At 28.4% G+C, this 19800-nt stretch overlaps 4 protein-coding genes across 5 annotated transcripts in view; 2 read left to right on the top strand and 2 right to left on the bottom strand.

Moving 5' to 3' along the window:
* LOC119669507 (arginase-1) overlaps positions 1-14691 on the top strand; it is a 30134-nt gene extending 15443 nt beyond the window's left edge. The window contains exons 4-5 of the mRNA XM_038079415.1: positions 11884-11983; positions 14332-14691. Of these exons, the coding sequence (XP_037935343.1) occupies positions 11884-11983; positions 14332-14691 (460 nt within the window). The remainder of the gene's footprint in view (positions 1-11883; positions 11984-14331) is intronic.
* LOC119669505 (protein elav) lies at positions 1250-4993 on the bottom strand. 2 transcript variants are annotated; one of them, XM_038079413.1, is made up of 3 exons: positions 4487-4993; positions 2896-2980; positions 1250-2701 (listed from the first exon to the last, which is right to left on the bottom strand). In XM_038079413.1, the coding sequence occupies exons 2-3, from the start codon at positions 2942-2944 to the stop codon at positions 1413-1415; spliced, it is 1338 nt and encodes a 445-aa protein (XP_037935341.1). In that variant the 5' UTR covers positions 2945-2980; positions 4487-4993; the 3' UTR covers positions 1250-1412. The 2 variants fall into 2 exon arrangements, with proteins under 2 accessions (XP_037935341.1, XP_037935342.1); XM_038079414.1 differs by lacking the exon at positions 2896-2980.
* Positions 14692-14749: 58 nt separating the features above from the next.
* On the bottom strand, positions 14750-17477 carry LOC119669504 (endoplasmic reticulum-Golgi intermediate compartment protein 2). Its single transcript, XM_038079412.1, has 5 exons — positions 17283-17477; positions 17060-17215; positions 15627-15919; positions 15259-15556; positions 14750-15183 (listed from the first exon to the last, which is right to left on the bottom strand). The coding sequence occupies exons 1-5, from the start codon at positions 17401-17403 to the stop codon at positions 14786-14788; spliced, it is 1266 nt and encodes a 421-aa protein (XP_037935340.1). The 5' UTR covers positions 17404-17477; the 3' UTR covers positions 14750-14785.
* Positions 17478-18345: 868 nt separating this feature from the next.
* On the top strand, positions 18346-19364 carry LOC119668568. Its single transcript, XM_038078123.1, has 2 exons — positions 18346-18514; positions 18583-19364. The coding sequence occupies exons 1-2, from the start codon at positions 18483-18485 to the stop codon at positions 19196-19198; spliced, it is 648 nt and encodes a 215-aa protein (XP_037934051.1). The 5' UTR covers positions 18346-18482; the 3' UTR covers positions 19199-19364.
* Positions 19365-19800: the final 436 nt, after the last annotated feature.

Raw genomic sequence — 19800 nt, 5'->3', positions numbered from 1 at the left:
TACTGTTGCAGCCTCCATTAATTTAAACTTTTTATTTAAAAAAAGCTTACTACATATTTTGATTTAATTTTTAGTAATAAATTATTTAGTTGTTTATAAAAAAAAGGAAATGCCTTATCGAACAAATATTTCCATAACGTCTCTTATGACTATTTTAAATTTCACTATATTATAAAACAAATGTTTTATATTTAAATTTTTATAGGTTGTTATTGCTGAATCGAACTAGATTTTATGGAAGAATTTTCATTGTTTCTTTTCTAAAATTTTACTTTTTCTGGTATAATTTATTTTAAATTATTTCAATTTGAAATAAAGGATATTCACTTTATTTAATTTTTAATCTTGCTTTACACAGCATACCTCCTCCTTCTCCTTTTTAATAATAATTATCTAAACTGTGCTTAATTTTTTCTTTTAGTTATAGAACCGATATTTTACTTTAGTTAATAAATGCAAACATTTCCATATCGCACCACCCGAGCTGTGCACATTTCTGGTATGTTGATATTGTTTACAGAAATTACCAATTATATATGCATACATATACAAAAAATTAATTAGTACAAACACTTTTAGGAGATAGTAACAGAAATGCAGAAATGCAGAAATGCAGAAATGTTTACATATAGACGAAATTTTTGTAATTATTTTTGTTTTTCTATTTTTTTTCTTTTGAAAGAAAAAAATGTGAGTTTATTATAAACAAATAATATGTAGTAAAACATTTCATTTCAAAATCTGTAGTTTGGTTAGTATTAAATATATTTACAAAAAGTGATTAGAATGTTTCTTTTTATATAAGCATGGATTTAGACTTATGACTTACATGAAAACGTAATAGAAACGAATATTAAGAAATATATATTTTCTATAACTGTTAAGAATATAAAAAGTAATTAAAACATTAAATATTATTTAAATATAATCAGTAATTTTTATGGTGTGGATTTATTGCACATCATGGTGGTTGGTGGTTCTACTTCAGAGCATAGAGCATATTCGAGCATTTCTTTAAGTTTCTTGTTCTTTAGTTTTGCGTATTGTTTCTTTTACTTATTATTCTTTGGTAACTACTATTTTTAAGTCAAACATGCACTCAAATATTGTAAATACATGCATACGTATGTGTATCAAATAATATGTTATGTTCTTATGTTCTTAATAAAAATTTTTGTATCTTAATTTAAAAAAAATCTTAGAGAGCGCATCATGAACAATACAACTGAACTTTCCGATATTATTTCGCTTTTTATTTTTTTGCGGTAGAATAAATCTTTACCACCTTGTTTGTTAATCAATACCTTAACGAACACATTTTTCTCCACATTATCCACATTGTTTGTTCATTCCACACCAAAACTTTAAATTACTTTTACTTTTGCTTTTACTTTTATTTTTGTTTTTATTATTTACTTGGATTTATTTGTCTTGAAGCTAACTTGCAAAACTCGATTACCGAGTGTGTAACCATTGAGTGCACGTATTGCCATAGCAGCCTCATCATAATTTGTCATCGATACAAAACCGTAGCCTTTGCATTGATTTGTTGTTGGATCTTTAACAATTTTGACTGATTGCACTGCACCAAAAGGTCCAAATAACTGCCATAAAGCCGATTCTTCAGTTTCAGGAGCTAAATTGTATATGAAAATTGGATAGGCACCGCCAGGACCACTTGCCAATGTTGAAGCAGCAGCAGCAGCTGCACCTAATCCGTTGGGCAACATAACATCTAACATATCACCTGCCATAGGTGAGAAACGTGCAAGACCTTTATTCACTGGTGTATGCATTGCTCCTCCAATTCGTCGTACAAGTTGTGGATTAAGGAACGCTGGTAGTTGTGGTTGTATTATTTTACTTGTGCTACCAGGAGTATTAGAGAATTTAACCACAATTGGATCAGTACAATTGTTAGGAGTTGTACCGTTAAGTGCAATTATAGCACGAGTTGCTTCCTCGCGTTTATCAAAGCGTATAAAACCTACACCTTTTGTTTGTGCATCATTTCCGGCATTTTGTAATATGCGCGATGTAATTATTGAGCCAAATGGCGCAAATATAGCCTCCAACTCCTGCTGTGACATAGATTTTGGTAAACCAGAAACATATAAATTAGCGCCTTTTATAGCATCCGAAGAGGGACGAGCAAATGATACTTTAATAGTTTTATTTTGCAAACGTAAACCATTTAGCACATTAACGGCTTGTTCAGCGTCTTGTGGACGCACATAATTAACGAAACCATAACCAAGACTTTGTCCCTTTGTTGCTCCTTGTGGATTTAAAGGATCCATGAAAACTTGAGATTTGTCGCGTATCAATTTAACAGATTCAATCTCACCCACACTAGAAAACAATGAACGAATTTCATCTTCACTCATAGTTTGTGGTAGATAATTTACTATCAGATTCGTGCGCGTTTCTGAGCTTCCATTGCTGCCATTGTGTTGTCCGGCAGTAGTGCCATTCGTTTGTTGCTGTTGCAATTGTTGAGTTACAGCTGCAGCTGCTGCAGCAACTGCTTGCTGTGTTTGTTGTTGCTGCACTTGAAGTATAGCTTGTTGAACTTGCTGTTGTTGCTGGAGTTGAGCAGCTGCAGCGGCAGCAGCTTGTTGTGCCGGTGTAACATTAGCTACAGCGGCTGCTGCATTAGCAGTTGGTAATAGTGGTGCGTTTGCTGTGGTAATAAAATCCACTAATATTATCATAAACCAGATCAGATTCAGATTCAGATTCAGATTCATATACAGATTCGCCGCAATAGAAGTTTACATGAAATTAAAATCGTATAAAAACAAAAACAATTAATATAAAAATTTATAATATAACTATAATTGATTAGTATTAGTGAAAAATATCTGTAAATAATAAATTTTGAAATAAATATACCTTTTATTTTGCGGGTAAAAATGCTTGAATGTGGTAATGCTCGGAACATATTTTTTATTTTGTGTTTTTGTAATATTTACACTTCCTTTAGAATATGTAAAATAAAGTCTTTTAAAACTTTTATCATTAAATATATACTTTTAAGGAAAACAGTAAAGGCTATTATTTTAAGTAATATTTCAATTAAATATATATAAATATAAATATATATAATAAATATATATATAAAAATTGTGTAGGTTTGAAATAAAAACTCCAGATATCTTAGATAAAATTATACCTTTTTATATATATATATATACATATTTTGTAAAATTTGTTAAAAAATGGGCACGGATTAATGTAAATCAGTTGTATATCATAAGTTATAAAATGGCATTAAAAAAACTAACTTTCAAGCTTGTGACTTAGACTTATGAGAGGTTGTAAAATTTGAGTATACCAAAAATAGGGTAGAAATGGGAAAGGGAGTGCTTTCCTTTTTTGTATATATAACAAGAGAACAAGAGTGTATGCTAATATTACCTTAGTTATCACTAGGGTGAATATGTACGCGCAGGTCAAAGGTTTCTATTCCAATTGATTCCATTAGATTTAGTATTGGCAAAATTTTTGTCTTACTTTATGTAATACATAAAATGATATAAAAAAATATCAAATCTAGTTTTTATCTAGTCTATTAAAAAAGTTTATATAAAACTAAATCTCACATATCTTTTTAAATACTGTGTAGTTTAGAAACTTATTTATTATTTAATAGCTTAAATGAATATGTTCCCTTTTCAGAATGTATACTATAGTATTCAAGAATCTGTTCATATATATGTGCTATTGCATGTTATCGAGCTAACTGTATATGGTAAAGAATATGTTGCAAAAATTTAGCAGACGATTATAATCGTATAACAAAATAGGGGTGTAAAGACCGAACTCGAAAATCGGGGAAAAAAATTATGTATATGTTTATGTGCGGTACATTCACAAAAACAAATTTACTGTAAAAATTAACCGAGTACGGTTACGGTCTCAATAATCCTAATATTAAAAAATATAAACCTTCCGGTAATAATGAACTGAAGTTCTCAATGGTTATTAGATTTGGTTTAATTTTTTACATCATTCAAATCTTGTTTAAATTTCAATTTGTGTTAATTAATTTAAACAATTGAATTCGTTAATACTTAATTCATATATGAAGTGTCAAAAGCTATTTTATTAAGAGCGTGGAAAAATACTTTATTGCGATAATGAATTCTTTTTGAAGGGTTGTGAAATTCGTACATGTTTTATTTTTAAACATTTAGTACATTTTGTTAAATAGGAATGAATGAATTTAATAAAATAACAATCTAGTTGCTGACATTTATTGTACAAAAAGTATTGCCCCTACATTGCATAGTTTTTCTAGATACAAATACAGTCGTGCGCAATGTTGCGTAAAATTTAGCGTCAGCAACCCAGAGAGTAATGTGAGAAAAATAAGAGAACTGGAAAAATGTGGAAAATAATATAAAAGTGAATGGAAAGATGCCATTCAAGTTGTACTGAAAAATAAAAGATTCTATTGCGTACCTACTATTGTGCTACTTACTCTTTTTCGTTTGTATCGTGTACTATTATAGATGTATTTCAAAGAATGTATGGACGAGATGGCAACTACACAATTTGCTGCTGCCAATCGATTTTATTGATTTTTATTTTAGACTTTTTCGTTGGTATAAATTTTTGCTCTTAATGCCGACAATTTTTTTTAGATTCTATATATATATATATTTATATATATATTGCTGTTGCTTAAATTTGTATCTGATAGATACAATTATTATATCTATTTTATTACACAATTCTTTATAAAACAACTTTAATTACAATTCTAACACTCACAACACAAAACACGACTTCTTGTTTATAATACGATATATAAATTATTTATTAGTTTATAATATTTAACATTTATTTATTCTTGGAAGCATTCGACAGACAAATTCACTTCCACTAATATATTTTCATTTAAACACGCCAACTTTTTTGGATCGATTTTTCAGGAGCTGCACCCTTTTTCAATAATTTTTATAATTTTCTATCAATTTTAAATATTTGCGAGTTTATTGAACTTTATGAATATAATTAATTGCTTCTACAAATAAATTCAATTATATTGCGTACTTTGAACAATATTATAATTTTATTAAACATATATATTATAAATTTTCACCTATTACTATTTTTTCAAAGTCGGCGTACGGATAATTTGCGTGTGTATGCTAGGAGTGTTAACGGCGAAATGATTTTATGAATTTTTGTTTTAAGTAAAAATGGCTGCCAGTGCATTCTGTGAGCATACTTTTAAAGCGTGTATGAAAGAAATAGCTACTGCGAAATGTTAACAAATACGAGAGAGAACTAATGGTGAAGTGTTGTATTTAGCCCAAATAATTAAATATTAAATTAAAATTACTTTCTTTAGTAAAATTATTAAATTTTATTTCGTTATTTAACGAAATAAAATTTTTATTGTGTAAAGTAGTTTTTATATTTTATAAAAATTTAACAAATTTCATTTAAATTTATTTAATAGTTTAAAAAACTAATTCACTGGAAGTATGTGTTGGAACTGATGCAAATGAGAGAAAGAATTTTTACTCTTCGCTCATTTTTGTACATTTTTTCATTTCCATACTTCCGCTCTATATATATATACATAAATATACACAAAATATTTACAATACTCCGGATGTATGAGTTCCAATTTGTATAAAAAATGCCTTTTATTTTCAAATGAGAAAAGAAACAAAGTTATGCGCTAGCAGAGGTCGTCAACCGTTCTGTTATCGCGTGCAAGTAATATCTCTTTTACTCACCGGCTGCGTATAATGGGGTTATGGGTGCGTGATACCATCAAAGCATATGCGTATTATTTCTCTCGTTGACTTTCAGCGGTATATGGTATACTATACTGTAGGCAATAAGTTTAATTATTTTTTGCGTTCATTTAGCAGGGGGTGGTTGCAATAAGTTTTCTTATATTTCTGTTTCTGTTGGTTTAGTAACAAAATGTTAAGCATAAGGGATGCATATTTCCTGTAAATAATATGTAAACAATTTTTATACTCGTTTTTTGTGTGCTTTATGTCCCGGTTTCAATTTTATTTTCTTGTTTCCTTTTTTGTATTTTTGTATTTCTGTCAGTACTTTTGTGGTTGTATTATTTTTACTTCCAGGATCAGTAACAGCTACACTTTATTTCGGCTTTTTGTGTTAAAGCACTTAGCATGTGTGGGCAAAACGCAAAGAGGGTGAATATATAATTATAGACTGGATACAGAAAGTACATTGCTCTAACAAATGCAATGCAGAGCTTCGAATATCTTATATGTATGTATATATTTCCAGTAATTCACATAATAACAGAAAACTTTGATAAATGGCGATGAACAGGTTTGGTCTAGATTTGTTTGAGTGTATTTTGAAGACAATTGAAAACCTATATGAACTGAAAAAAGGGATAATGAATTTGTATGACGTGAATTTGTGTTGTTAATATAACGTAACTAAGATAAAGACTAAAATATTAGCAACAACTAAATCCAAACAAAAATTTTACACTGTTTCTATTATATACTGTTTACATGTATTAAAACAAATTATAGTTGTTCTAAACATTTTAAACTAAACTAAACATAAACTAAACATTTTTATACAGTTTTATGAGAACTAATAGTATGCTGAAGTTTTTATTATAATAAATGACGTTTATTGTAATAAATTCCAATAAGGATTGTGTTACAATACAATACAATGCAATTGTTTTTTCAACTAAATCAAATAATGAATTCCTTTCATGTAAAAAGCAGGTTTTTAAAAAAATTTTGCATTAAATGTATTCAAACCTAATTGAGTTATAACACACCCAATTATTTTGTGCTAGAATATATACTTATTCTAATATTTTTCAATGTTTCTAACATCATCTCAACAATTGTAGGTTCGAATTAAATATAAATACCAATATGTTTCACCCTGCATTTGACTTGCATTTAGTTGTTGTTGTCGTTGTTCTTGTACCCTGAAGAGATCTATATACATATGTTATATAGCAGGAGACATTAAATCAATTACAAAATACGAAAGAATTAGGTATGGACTAAGTGAGAAGAAGAGGGGTTGTTAGGGATAAGGAATGGATGTGCTTACCAAATTGCTTAAACCCTACAGATTCGTCATAATACCATTGTTCAGAACGAAAGCTTAACTGGATTTTAAATAAAAATTTTCTTTATTGCAAATCAATTTTAATCAGGTATATATTGGTCATTATGATTTATGACCTCTTGCCATTTTTCGAGTAACTTCGTAATTTTTAATGACTGGCCGTCCAGAACCGTACAAGGTGTTCGGCATGTTTTTGCAGTAGTTTTTCCTTTTTATAGTATTAAAACATCATATAGCATATTTCCTTAGATATTTCACTGATATTTAAATCAATATAATTTTTTATGTTTATGTGGGTATTAACATCATGTAGTCATTAAAATCCACGGATACTCTTTACATACACATATAATTATGAGAAATGGATAAGCATTAGGTGAGTTTTTAATTCAAACTAACTTGAATCGAGGCGAAAAAGTCTTGCCACACCAATAGGTCGGACTGAAAGATCAATAGAGCTTAAATTGGTGTGTGCATTGGGATATGACAATAGATGATGGCATTGTGTGGAGTAGAGGTATGGTTAGAGCACACATTGGGAATTGATGAACTTAAGCGTCAACAGGGCGACTTATTTATTTAAGCGCCAACGTACTGGCACTTAGTCACCAAATTCGTTTTTGGAACCATTTTTGACTTGAGCAAAAGACAATGATTTTTAACCCAACGAAATAATATAGTGTTTTTTTAGACACCGTATTTCATAGCAATCTTGTAAATATACAAATTTCGCTCAAGAAAGGAAAATATACAATTTTTTTTGAAAAACCTAATGTTTTATAAGATATTATAAAAGTTTACATTATCAAATATTATTTCAAACACATACTCAGAGGTGTCCATGAGTATCATACTCTAGTATAATGTAGATTTAGATGTATAATTTAGATGCACTGATAATAGGCCCATTGCAATACCACAGTTTTTGGGTTGCAATTGTATTAATTTTGTTTAGTAAAATGTGCTGTTATAAACTACATATGCTATGATACTACTTGGATTATAGTAATGTACTAAAAAATATGTACTAAAAATATTAAACTTGATCGTGTTGGCAGGTCATGTCAGGTAATATAACTTCATTTCAATTTTACCTCAAAACAACAAATATTTAAAAGTAATTGGATTAAGATTTTTAATAAGGAATATTTTTTTGTTTTAATTAAGCATAAAGTGTGTGGAAAGTTTTATAGCATATGTTATGTTAGAATTTTATTTATTTAAAAATATTCGTTACGCATATTCCTGTTAGATGTGATCACTACATAAAGTTGAAGTTTGTTCCCTAACACATTTGCTGCTTAGACTAGACTTTACTGCTTTATGATCGAATTTAGTGGCATATGTTAGAATTTCCTTAAAAGTGGAACTATTGATCAACGAAAACTTGTTATGTTAGGGATATTCAGCCTATTCATGATCATGACAAAAAGTGTGCACTGAGTCGTATGAAGTTAAAACTATACCATAGATACCATACCATATATGGCACGAAATGTAAATTTTTTAGAATTACAAAAGGGGTTAAACATGTAATATCCTTACGTATATGTGATGTTGAAATATTAAATATTAAGCACAAAAAAGTTAAGGGTGGAATAGAATTTCCATAATGAGTCTCTTATCTTAAATATTTACATATAAATATATGATATTATTAAATATATATATGTATGTGCATAAAATTTTTCATTGCAATACATAATGGAATATATGCTTTTTGTAACTAAAAAGCACAGTCTTTTCACAGGAAATGCTCGCATATGCAAACTACTGAAATTGCATATTAATAAAAATACATTTCTAAAGTTAAAACAAACTATTGTGTTTAGATTATTTATTGTTGTTAAGCAAAACTTATTGAAGCAAATTAATTTAAATGAACATAGGTTAGATTTGGTTATGGTGGCTATAGGGAGATATTATCTTCACAAAGGCAAATCCCAAGATAAGTTCTATTATTATCTATTATATTTCCATTGCAATAAAGTACTGTGATCTTTACATATCTTTTGTAATGAAACACACTATAAGCGCTCAGAATATATATATCAAAGAATGCCAGATTTTTGTTGAAGAGCTTCTAATTGTAGACTGGAACAAGTATTTTCTAACCAACCACTTACTTACTTCAGTATATTCAATTATAGTCGATTTCCATAATCAAACACCTCAAAACGTCGAACATTTTAATTATCATATTATTATTACTCACATGATAACATGATTATATGGACACATTAAATATTATGGTATGAATTTTTTCATTTAAAAAATCTAACGGGCTACATGTCAAATTGGAATTGCTATCAATGATAATAAAACTAAAGCTATACGCCATTTCAGCAAATTGGAATATCACTTAAATATTAAATGAAACTATTCGATCAAAGTTAATAGATTTGAGGATTTCAGATGGACAATAAAAACTGCATACGGATAAAAATAGTAATTTAGAAGCCAATTCTATTAAGTAAAAGGAAAATAACTAACATATTTTCGATATATTGATGAACTAGACAATTATTTATTAGTAACAGACCTCAGTACCAGCACTGAATGTCAAAGTCTATGAAAAAAATCGGAACTTCGTTTATCACAGAATGCTAGGAGTGTTTTGCTCAATTCCGTTCTGGAAATTTCGATGTCAAAGAATCGACATTAAATGATTTTTTTAAACCGGTAGCACTAACAGACTTCTGTTCGGATGTTCTACAGGTTGCTTTTAACATTGTCATATTGGTTAGACAGATAAGTACCAAAATCTAAAAAATTAAATAAAAAAAAATATATATGCACTTCACATTTTTTTATTAGTATGTATTGACTTAATTATTTCATACTTCAAATTAGATGTGGTAAAAACTGTTTTTAAATGTATTTATTTTAAACTACATATTTTTAATTTATTTATTTGTGTATTTTTATTTGGATACTTATTTAATTGTTAGAAAATACTTTATCACTGTTCGATATACGCATAATATGGATTAAACATGTCACCAACTTACTTTCTAAAGAAACTCAGTCTACTACAGAACCTCTCCTTAAAGAATTCTTAAGGATTTACTAAAGGTTTGATCCTTCGGTTTTAAATCCTTTGAATTTTATACGGTAACATAATGTGGCAAAAGGTCTCAGCTAATTTGTAATGTAATTATAAGAAAAAAAATTTTAAATAGCAAAATTTTGAAAGATATTCAATGAAGAGAAATTAAACCATAATTTAAGGGAGATTTAAACTTTTTCCTAAAGTTTATTGTTAAGTATTGAACTTATCAGCAATATTATCGAACTAATTCAATTAATACTGATTTTATTAAGTATTTTTATATTTGAATACTTAATACTTATTTGAATACTAAATAATATAAAAAATCAAACTATATTATACAGAATAATAATATATAAACAAAATAACAAAAGATAAAAAAAATTTTATTATAATTAATAATTATATTATTAATAATTATATTATTAATTATAATTAATTATTAATTAATAAATTATAATTATAATAATTATAGGCTATATAGTTATAGTTATAATATAGTTGTTTTCCAATATTGATAACATATATCTATATAGGTTATATAGTTATAGTTATAATATAGTTGTTTTCCAATATTGACAACACTGTAAACACCTTTCACCTGATCTGCCATGCAGTTTTTTTTTGTTAGAACTTATCTATTTAATAAGATAATCTTCGTTATGGGAGTTTCATTATTCAAAATATAGTTCTATTTTTCAACTGTTTGGTAAACGTGATATAAAGTTCAACTGACTGATGAGATAAGACTCCGTTTGACCTTTTTCTATTTCTTAAACATATTATATATTGTAACTTCGTGTAAATTAATATAATAAAATTGCAATTATTCAGGCTATAATACAAAATTACAGAAAGAGTTGAAAGTCATATTAAGTGCCACCTGTCTTTCGAAGATTAAACGAAAATAAGTACTTTAGAATATATAGGTTGATTTACATTATTCCTAGCGGAAAAAATATTTACATATGATTACTATAATTTTTTGCTGATTGGTGTATTATGTTTGTGGGGTGCACTGAAATCATTATTATTTCTAGACATTTGTTTGGCTTCATATACCAAAAATAATGTTGCTCATTGTCGATTGTTGATTACAATAAATAGCCTTTTTCTTAGTCTTTTATTTAATTAGATTTGTCGTTTAATTTGCCTTATCATGTTTTAATAACCGTTAAAGATTTAACTTTGATTTTTTTATCGAATGTAACGCATCTTATGACGAAAAGAAAAGATTTCATAAATAAAGATATATAATCGTTTAGTCCTTATAAAATTTCATCTGCAAGTGTTTAGTATTGGATTAATTTGCATTAATAGTTTATTTTTTTCATTACAGTAAGCTAAATGCTATTATTTTTAATAAATAATAACATATAACTACTTGTAAAAACATAGGTTGGAATTCTTCATAGGAGTATTAAATTTAATTATAAAAATAATCTTAAGAGAATTTTAACCTCTTATTCCATGTCTGCGCGTTTTTTTTTTTCAAACTTTCAGAAAATTGTGTAAACACACTTGCGGGGTACATGGGAATATTACATACAAGTAAATAGTTTATTGTGTAAAGTATAAGATGAATGAGTAACTTTTTCTCACTATCTGTGATAGAAGTATAAACATACCCTCTAGCGTTTTTCTCCCCTTATTAATTATGTATGACATATATAAAGCTAAAATATATGGTGATTCATTTCTATCTCTAATCTTTTACATTCCAGTCTACCGGCGGATCAATTGATTTACATTGGACTAAGGGATGTTGATCCCTACGAAGCGTACATACTCAACAAACTTGGAATACGCGCATATGCCATGGATGTAAGTTTCATTGTACTCAGAATATGGTAAATTGCTTTAACAAAATTTATGGCCTTTAAGTAAGTATTTTTTATTTTTATTTTTATTTTGTAAAGTATATTTTATGGATTTCAATGAGTAGCACCGATCGTGCCAAACAATAATAATACGGAAAAAGAGGGATGCAGTTCGCTTTTGCTGTATTATTTATCCTTAAGTCCTTTCTTTACAACAGTGTAACGCACTGACAAAATACAATTGGGGTTGGTTTGATTTTAGCTTGTTTGTTATAATTTTTTATACATTCAAAAATTTTTAAATTCAGGCAGAACGAATCCGGATTTTCAACTGTGAAAAAACAAAAAAAATATAAATAAAATTACAAGTCTATATATACTTGTTTGTAAAGAGACGTTAACGATAAAGTGAGGAAAGTAGCTAGTATCTTTTAATTAGGCGTAAAACCTTTAGCTTTAAATCATTTTTCAATAGCAATTTTAAACAGTTGATAGATACTTTTAGTAGAAATGTAAATATCTAAACAATTCGTTTTATATATTAATAAATTTTATAATTTTATCATTTTCATTGAAAATTTTCTGAATTTTAAATGATATGTATCCATTTGTTAAAATTTCTCAAAATTCTCCTTTCTATGTATAGTAAGGAATCAGAAACTTATATGATATACTCGTACCAATATTTAATAATGTCGTAATATAGAATGTAACAATTAAAAATTATTTTTTAAATAAAGCTAAATTAAGTTTATATGATATATAACAACAGTAATCTGTTCCAAGAAAGATATTTTCATTTGTCGATATGGGAACAATTTGTTAGTATCACATAGACAAATGTCTAGGGAACTTGGTAATTTTGATCTATTTTTGCTGACTGTTACGAAATGATAGAAAATATCTTTTTTTTTCCTTTCTGCATTCAATCTAGATTTGTAGCTGTGTCAGAAGATATTTATATTTTTCAAAAATACATATATTGAATCAAACAGCCCTTCATATATCGAAAACAGCTCTTCATTTCAGGGTAAACTTGCTACTCTGGCAAAATACTTAGAGTATTATAAATTAATCTTGAGTGTTATACAATATCTCGAGTATTATGTAGATTTACCAATCGAAAATGAAAATTGCACTAAAAGTAAATCTTGATTAAAATAATTACCCCAGATTTAACAATCGAAAACGCTATTAGTATTACGATAACATTAAAAATTAAAAAATTATTATAATTAAAACTTACATTTATTATAATAAATGTAAATTTTTTATTAAAATACTTATTTATTAAAATAAATAAACCTATTAGTTCTGTTCAGATAGGTAATGCATCCTGTGATATCTGTATATAGAGAAATATATAAAAAGGTATCACATTTTGTTCATTCGGATTTATAGTATTAAGCTTCAGTATGGTTTCATATTCAGTACGTGTACTCAGGCTTAACAAAATTTACTAGAATGCTAAAGATTGGGATGCAGATTGTAGTTACTGGAAGACGTTTTCTTAACAACTGAACTGCTATAAATTTCAGATTGTCCAATAGTTAAGCCAATCATCATCATAATTAATGGCGCAACGGTCCTAGTTGGCCTTCCTTAAGGATATATATACATTATTATAAAACATAAAATCTTTCGTTAATGACAAGTCTGACAGGAAGGTAAGAAAAAAGGCTTGAAAGATTGTACATTTTTTTCTAGCCATTGGAGAGTAGATCTAGATAGTATGGTGGTTGGGAAAGAAAATTCGAAGTGCAATTCGTTCAAGTTAATTATCGTTTGCATAGACGTCGAAAGCAACACGCATACTTAAATTTTCAAATTCTAAACACACTATCTTTTGATATCTCTAAGGTGTCGACTATCTTACGAAACTTCACTTTATGGTCGTTCAAAATTTCTAAAGATCTTTTGATGTTTTCCAGAACAATTCTGCCGATTTCCTGCAACATCAGTGTGTGTATGACTACTTTTAATTTAAATATACTTTTTAATAATAGTTGATTGTCTTCATGAAGAGTCTTCAAAACCAGTTTAACCAGTCATTGTTTGGTTCCAACGGTATCTCTCCAAGGAAAAACAATATTTAATCAACAGACAACCGAAATACTTTATGAAATGTCTGAACTGAAGAATTTTTTATTTTTAAGATAAATAAATTAGTTTCGATATTATATACCTAAGTAATAAAGATTTTGAAATCATTTTGAGTTTAAGAGTTATTATGATATATTTACGAAGGTATAAATTTTATGTTGTTATATTATCTTATAAATTATTTTATATATTCGTTAAAATTTTTACCTTAAACCATATATAAAATTTAAAATATTATATCTCTTTCAGTCCATTGATAAGTACGGTATACAAAAAATTATTGAAATGACGCTAGATGGAATAAAACCTCAAAACAAAATACATGTAAGTTTTGATATAGATGCACTTGATAAAGCAATCACACCGAGTACAGGTACTGCGGTGAATGGCGGATTAACGTTGCGTGAAGGTATTGCACTAATAGAAGCTTTTCGTGATACTAAACGTATACAAGGAGTTGATTTGGTTGAGCTTAATCCTTTACTGGGCACAGAAGAAGATGTAAAAACTACGTTAAACTCAACATTAGAAATATTAAAAAGTTTTTATGGTTATAAACGCGCTGGTAATTTTTCAAATATCAATACAGATTTATTTAAAAGTAATTAAAAATTTCGAAATAGAAATGTATTTACAATAATAAATTATTTTTAAAATTCGATTTTGCCTATAATTTTATATATTCGATTTATTTGTGTTATGCTTAATTTTTATTAGTTGGAATGGTGGGTACAAAACCGGTAACTATATGAGATTCTAATGCTTCTTGCGTCATACTGTTCGCCACGTTAATGAGATCATTTGTTATACTTGTAGCTGCTATTGTTGGTCGTGGTATACTATTACTTTGTGATATTAAAGGAATTTTTAACGTTGACTGCTGCAGCGCCTGTGGTGCTAATGTTTTTATAAATTTGCGTTGTAATGCTAATAAAATTGAGTTAAGAACGCCAGATATGACTATAATTCCCGCTATTATAGAACATAAACGTATAACGAATTGTATAATATTATCTCGATCAGTACGCACAATTATTTTTAAAGCAGACCAATCATATTTGAAATAAATACCGGGCGATCCAAATGTATTCTGCGCAGCATCTGCAAATATATTTTTAACATTATTATGCATAATGGTATGTAGGTATGTGTACAGTAATATACTATTATTTTTACCTAATTTACGAACGTTTTCTGTTACGGAATATTGATAAGTATTAATAGTAGAAAATGTGTTATGAATTTCTGTTGGAACAATTTTTAAAAAATATTGCACAGTTGTTGCATCATCTCCTACAAATGTTTCATCACCTTCTAGTGGTTGTACGATACGGCGAGAATATGTGCCAAAACTGAGTCGATTAATTCGATGCGTAAAGTTAGCAGGAAGACGTCGTAGTTCAATTACAAAGTGATCTTCAAGTAGACCAAATACCGGTTGAGCACCTCCTATTAAATGTAATACACCAGCTACCTAAGAAAATAAAACTTCGGATTTATTTTATATTAAATATATATTAAAGAAAGATATGAGATAGTCTAACCTTATTTATACCTAGTGTACCATGTAAACGACATGCATCATATTGTTCTTCGGGTAGAGGTTTCTCATTCATAGTAGGTGTATCGTGTGCTTCATTACTTTTAATAATATCTTTAAACAATATATCTGCTACAGAATGATATTCTTCCCGTAGAAACGAATTAATATGTTGTATACGCTCAAAATCCATACGTTGTTCCGTTGTCATTGCCCACCAAGTACCTTCACGTTGAAGGGTACCATAAGAAAATACATCCTGCTGCGTTTCGTCCATTAAATCTACTCCGGACAAAGCTACGAAATTTGGCACGAAATTAGTATTTATATTATTTGTTATTTTATTTTTTTTAAATTATAAAGTAAGTTAGGTTAAATTATACCGGCAATCCCTAGAGACAATCCATTGTTTTACCGTATAATTAAAAACTCAAGGGTTAGAACCACTTAGAAAATTTGGCAAAGCTTATAATGCTATTTAGAGGAAGGTCTTGCAGTTCGCCAAGATCTTCGTAAAAGAAAGCGACGCCGTGCAAGAGCTGGACAGAAGCAAATCAGATGGGAGGCAATTTCATCATCCTCTCCACGACTGCGGCCGGTATGGTTGAAAAGGAGACTGGTCTCCTAGCATGGTTACTTAAAACACAATGTACCTTATATGTAAACGAACTATCTCTACGGGGTATCTCAATGAGAGAGTCTGATATTTTTTTTAATTGGAGCGTAGCCAAATCACATACAGTCTGCATATCATTGTGACTTTCAATCTTTTGTTAAAAAAATTCGGCACAGGAACGATATATTAAGATTGTGTAAGTATTTTGAGTGGATTCCTAATCTGGCTAGTCTGGTTAACTCGTCTGCTTAACAGTTGCCGAAAATATCCCTTTGACCGGGAACCTAGATTAGAGAAAAACTGAACGGATTGACATATTATTTAGAGATATATAGCAGTCAAAGACTGTCCTACATGTAAATTGCACTGAGCTCAAGGACTTTGAAGTAGCTTGACTGTTCGAATGTATATATTCCTATTAAGTAAAATTATAAGTGTATTTGTGACTTATGTGTCTGTATTGATATGTATACATAGGTTTAGGTTTAAAAAATTTGTTCGATAGCTCAAAATTGTAAGATTATCTATCCATCTAATATCAGCTATAGTTTTGAAAAGTAAGTGAATGTGATTTCATTTGTAAATAAAACAAAAAAAACAGTAAAACAAAATTTTGAAAAAACAAATGCCATAAGAAAAATTAATAAGTAATTGGAAGGCATAAATAGTATAGCATTAAGAGTGGGAACTAAAAGGAACCTAGATCGTATTCAGGCAGAGAGACCTTGAATAAGTTTTAGTAGATTATTTAGCTATTCATAATAGTTTTGTGTAACTGTTAAATATTATTTAATTTTTTTTAAATAACTATTGAAACTTACATGTGCAAGGCATTGCCACTGTAATATCAACGTTCATTAAAACCTTGTCATCCATATCAATATCAGGCTCGAATTGGTAAACAAGATTTGCATTCTGATAATAGCAAATTTCTTTATAAATAAGATAGATAATTAATATTCGACTAAGAAGTGATACTGTAATGTGAAAAAAGTAACAAATATTTAAAATTTAGTTGTGCACAAGTAAAATTCAAAAACTTACACGTCCCCCCAATTTCGGATGGTTCAGTATATTTTTCTGGAACTTTTTTAAAGGCATCTAAATTTTTTGCCATTTCAATTAAATTACTTCTATCGCCGCGATATCGCAACGTTGCAGCCATTTTAAACAAATATAAATATAATTTAAGATTTGTTATTATATTCCCGTTGTATTTTTCATTCAATATAAATATGTAAATACATTTGACAGCCGGAATCAATTGTCAGATATGCCAACGTCAGCTGAAAGTAAAAGTGTTGGAAACCATTATATGTCGTGAATACACTATAAAAAGTTGATAGATTTGTTTGTAAATTTTATCATAACATCCGATTTTTTAAACATGTGTAATTTTCTTCATATGTATACTATTAAAAAAAGTTGAAGACAACACAACAAATTTGCAGCAAACTCAATTAAACTACAACAATAAACATAACATTGGACATTTATGGCGTTTTTGATTATCAAATTAGGATTCAATTAATCTATCGATTTATCCACTATAGATCGATAATTTAATACCTAATTAAACATCAAACTCTAATCTTTATAGTTAGTTACTCGTAAAAAAATTTAAGTCCTAAATTTCAATTCAGAATAGACTAATTCAAAAATCAGTCTATAGTGGGTGTTCACTGAAATTCCGGTTATCCGGTAAAATCATATGAGCATTTCGTTTAAGCATGGTTTAGACGATACTACATGTACGCCGCTAAGGTATGCGCTTTGCTACACACTTTGAAACAATTAGTAATTTTATCGCATACAAGTCGGTAGTCTGAAATTTGGTATGCATACTTGAATATACATAGTGCGATTTGATAGTACGGTATGCTTAATTAATAATTTCAAATACACGAATAAAAAAATTAATCTAAATATGTATGATAAAAATGCTTACTAATATATATTTTTCTAATATTTTTTTATTTTTCTTTCATATAAATTAACACAACTAACAACTTATATTAAAAAAAACGTATTTACCATTAAGCAAAAATTAAGGCTAATTACGGCTTATGTATAACAAAGCTTAAACGTACGATAATTTTAATTTACATTTCTTGCTGACATTCCTCATTATCAAGTGTATAGTTCTGTCAATTTTAAGCTATAAGTTACTTTACAACACTACTTAAATAACAATCTTCTGGCGTTCGTGAAGCAAAACAGAATTTTTTTACAGTTATTGTTATTATGGATATTAATTGGATCAAGATTACTGAAAGGTAAAAATAATAACAGTAATATAATTTGTGAGCATATTTAGATCAACTTATATACATTTTATGTGTAGGGCACGCGAAGGCATTAAAATTATTAATGCATTGCCATACGAAACATTTACAACGGTACTTAATTTTGTTCATCGACAAATGAGCCCCACTGATCAAGATCAGGATATGGTTGAGCCAGAAAATGCACTTGAAGAACTTGAACGTTTAGTAGGTGTACCTAGAAGTGATTTTCTACTTCTAATAAAGACATTTTCTTATATATTACGTCGTACATCAACTTTTGTTATTAAACCTTCAAGATTGCAAGTAGAATTACGCGAAAAACTTCAATTGCAAGAAGCTAAAATTGATGCAATAATTCGGTTATGGGTACGACAAACAACACCCATCATGAATAACTTAGCAAACGAACGTTATGAATCAAATGAAATAAACGACGTGGCTTGGAAACTTAATGTTGAAATATCATCGCACTGTCAACAACGTGAAAAAAATGCATTGGCCGTACTTCAGTTAAAAACTGGAGCTGGTGAAGATATCAACTTGGAAATGAATCACGAAGAATTGTATCAGCTTTTTAATCAATTTGAATCGATTCAGAATGAATTGGATGCAATAAAACCAATTTCGGATGCAACAAACAGTTCGGTTGTGAACGGTAGTATCAACAAATAAATTAAGCTAGCATTTTTGAGTTCTCAAAATTCAACAAAAATGTAAGTCATTTAAAAGATTAGTGTGTTGACTGTGTTGATATGTGTATGTCTATAGTATTTATTGTAGTTAAATGTTTAATTATATGTAAGAGTAAATTCAAGCTAGATTTTTTTAATTGTATAAAATGGCGCTGTTTCAAATAATTGTTAAAAATTATAGAGCTGAAAACTTATTAATTGTATGTATTAAATAAATTATTGTGGCATTCCTTAAATTGAATCTATTTAAATAAATCTCAACTTAATAGTATATGCCAGCAATCAATCGAGAGCTTTAAGAGATCAATGAAAGTGCTTCATCTGTGCGTAATACGACGCACATCAAAAAATATTGCTAAAACGAAACTCTTTGTAGCAAAAAAACACACAGCATATTACTTGCTATTGTGTATTTATTAATTTGTAATATTCAAATTTTACACAATTCCTATTTCCCGAGCTTACATATTTGGGGCAATGAACTTTAATAATTCTATTATTTTAAAGAAATTTTTTCACTATATGATGTATGTCAAAGTTGGATATATTTACATGAAAAACACCTTAACCAAGTACATACAT

The sequence above is a fragment of the Teleopsis dalmanni genome, chromosome 1, assembly GCF_002237135.1.
Source record: "Teleopsis dalmanni isolate 2A chromosome 1, ASM223713v2, whole genome shotgun sequence".
NCBI lineage: Eukaryota > Metazoa > Arthropoda > Insecta > Diptera > Diopsidae > Teleopsis > Teleopsis dalmanni.
This window is presented reverse-complemented; position numbering and strand designations above follow the sequence as displayed.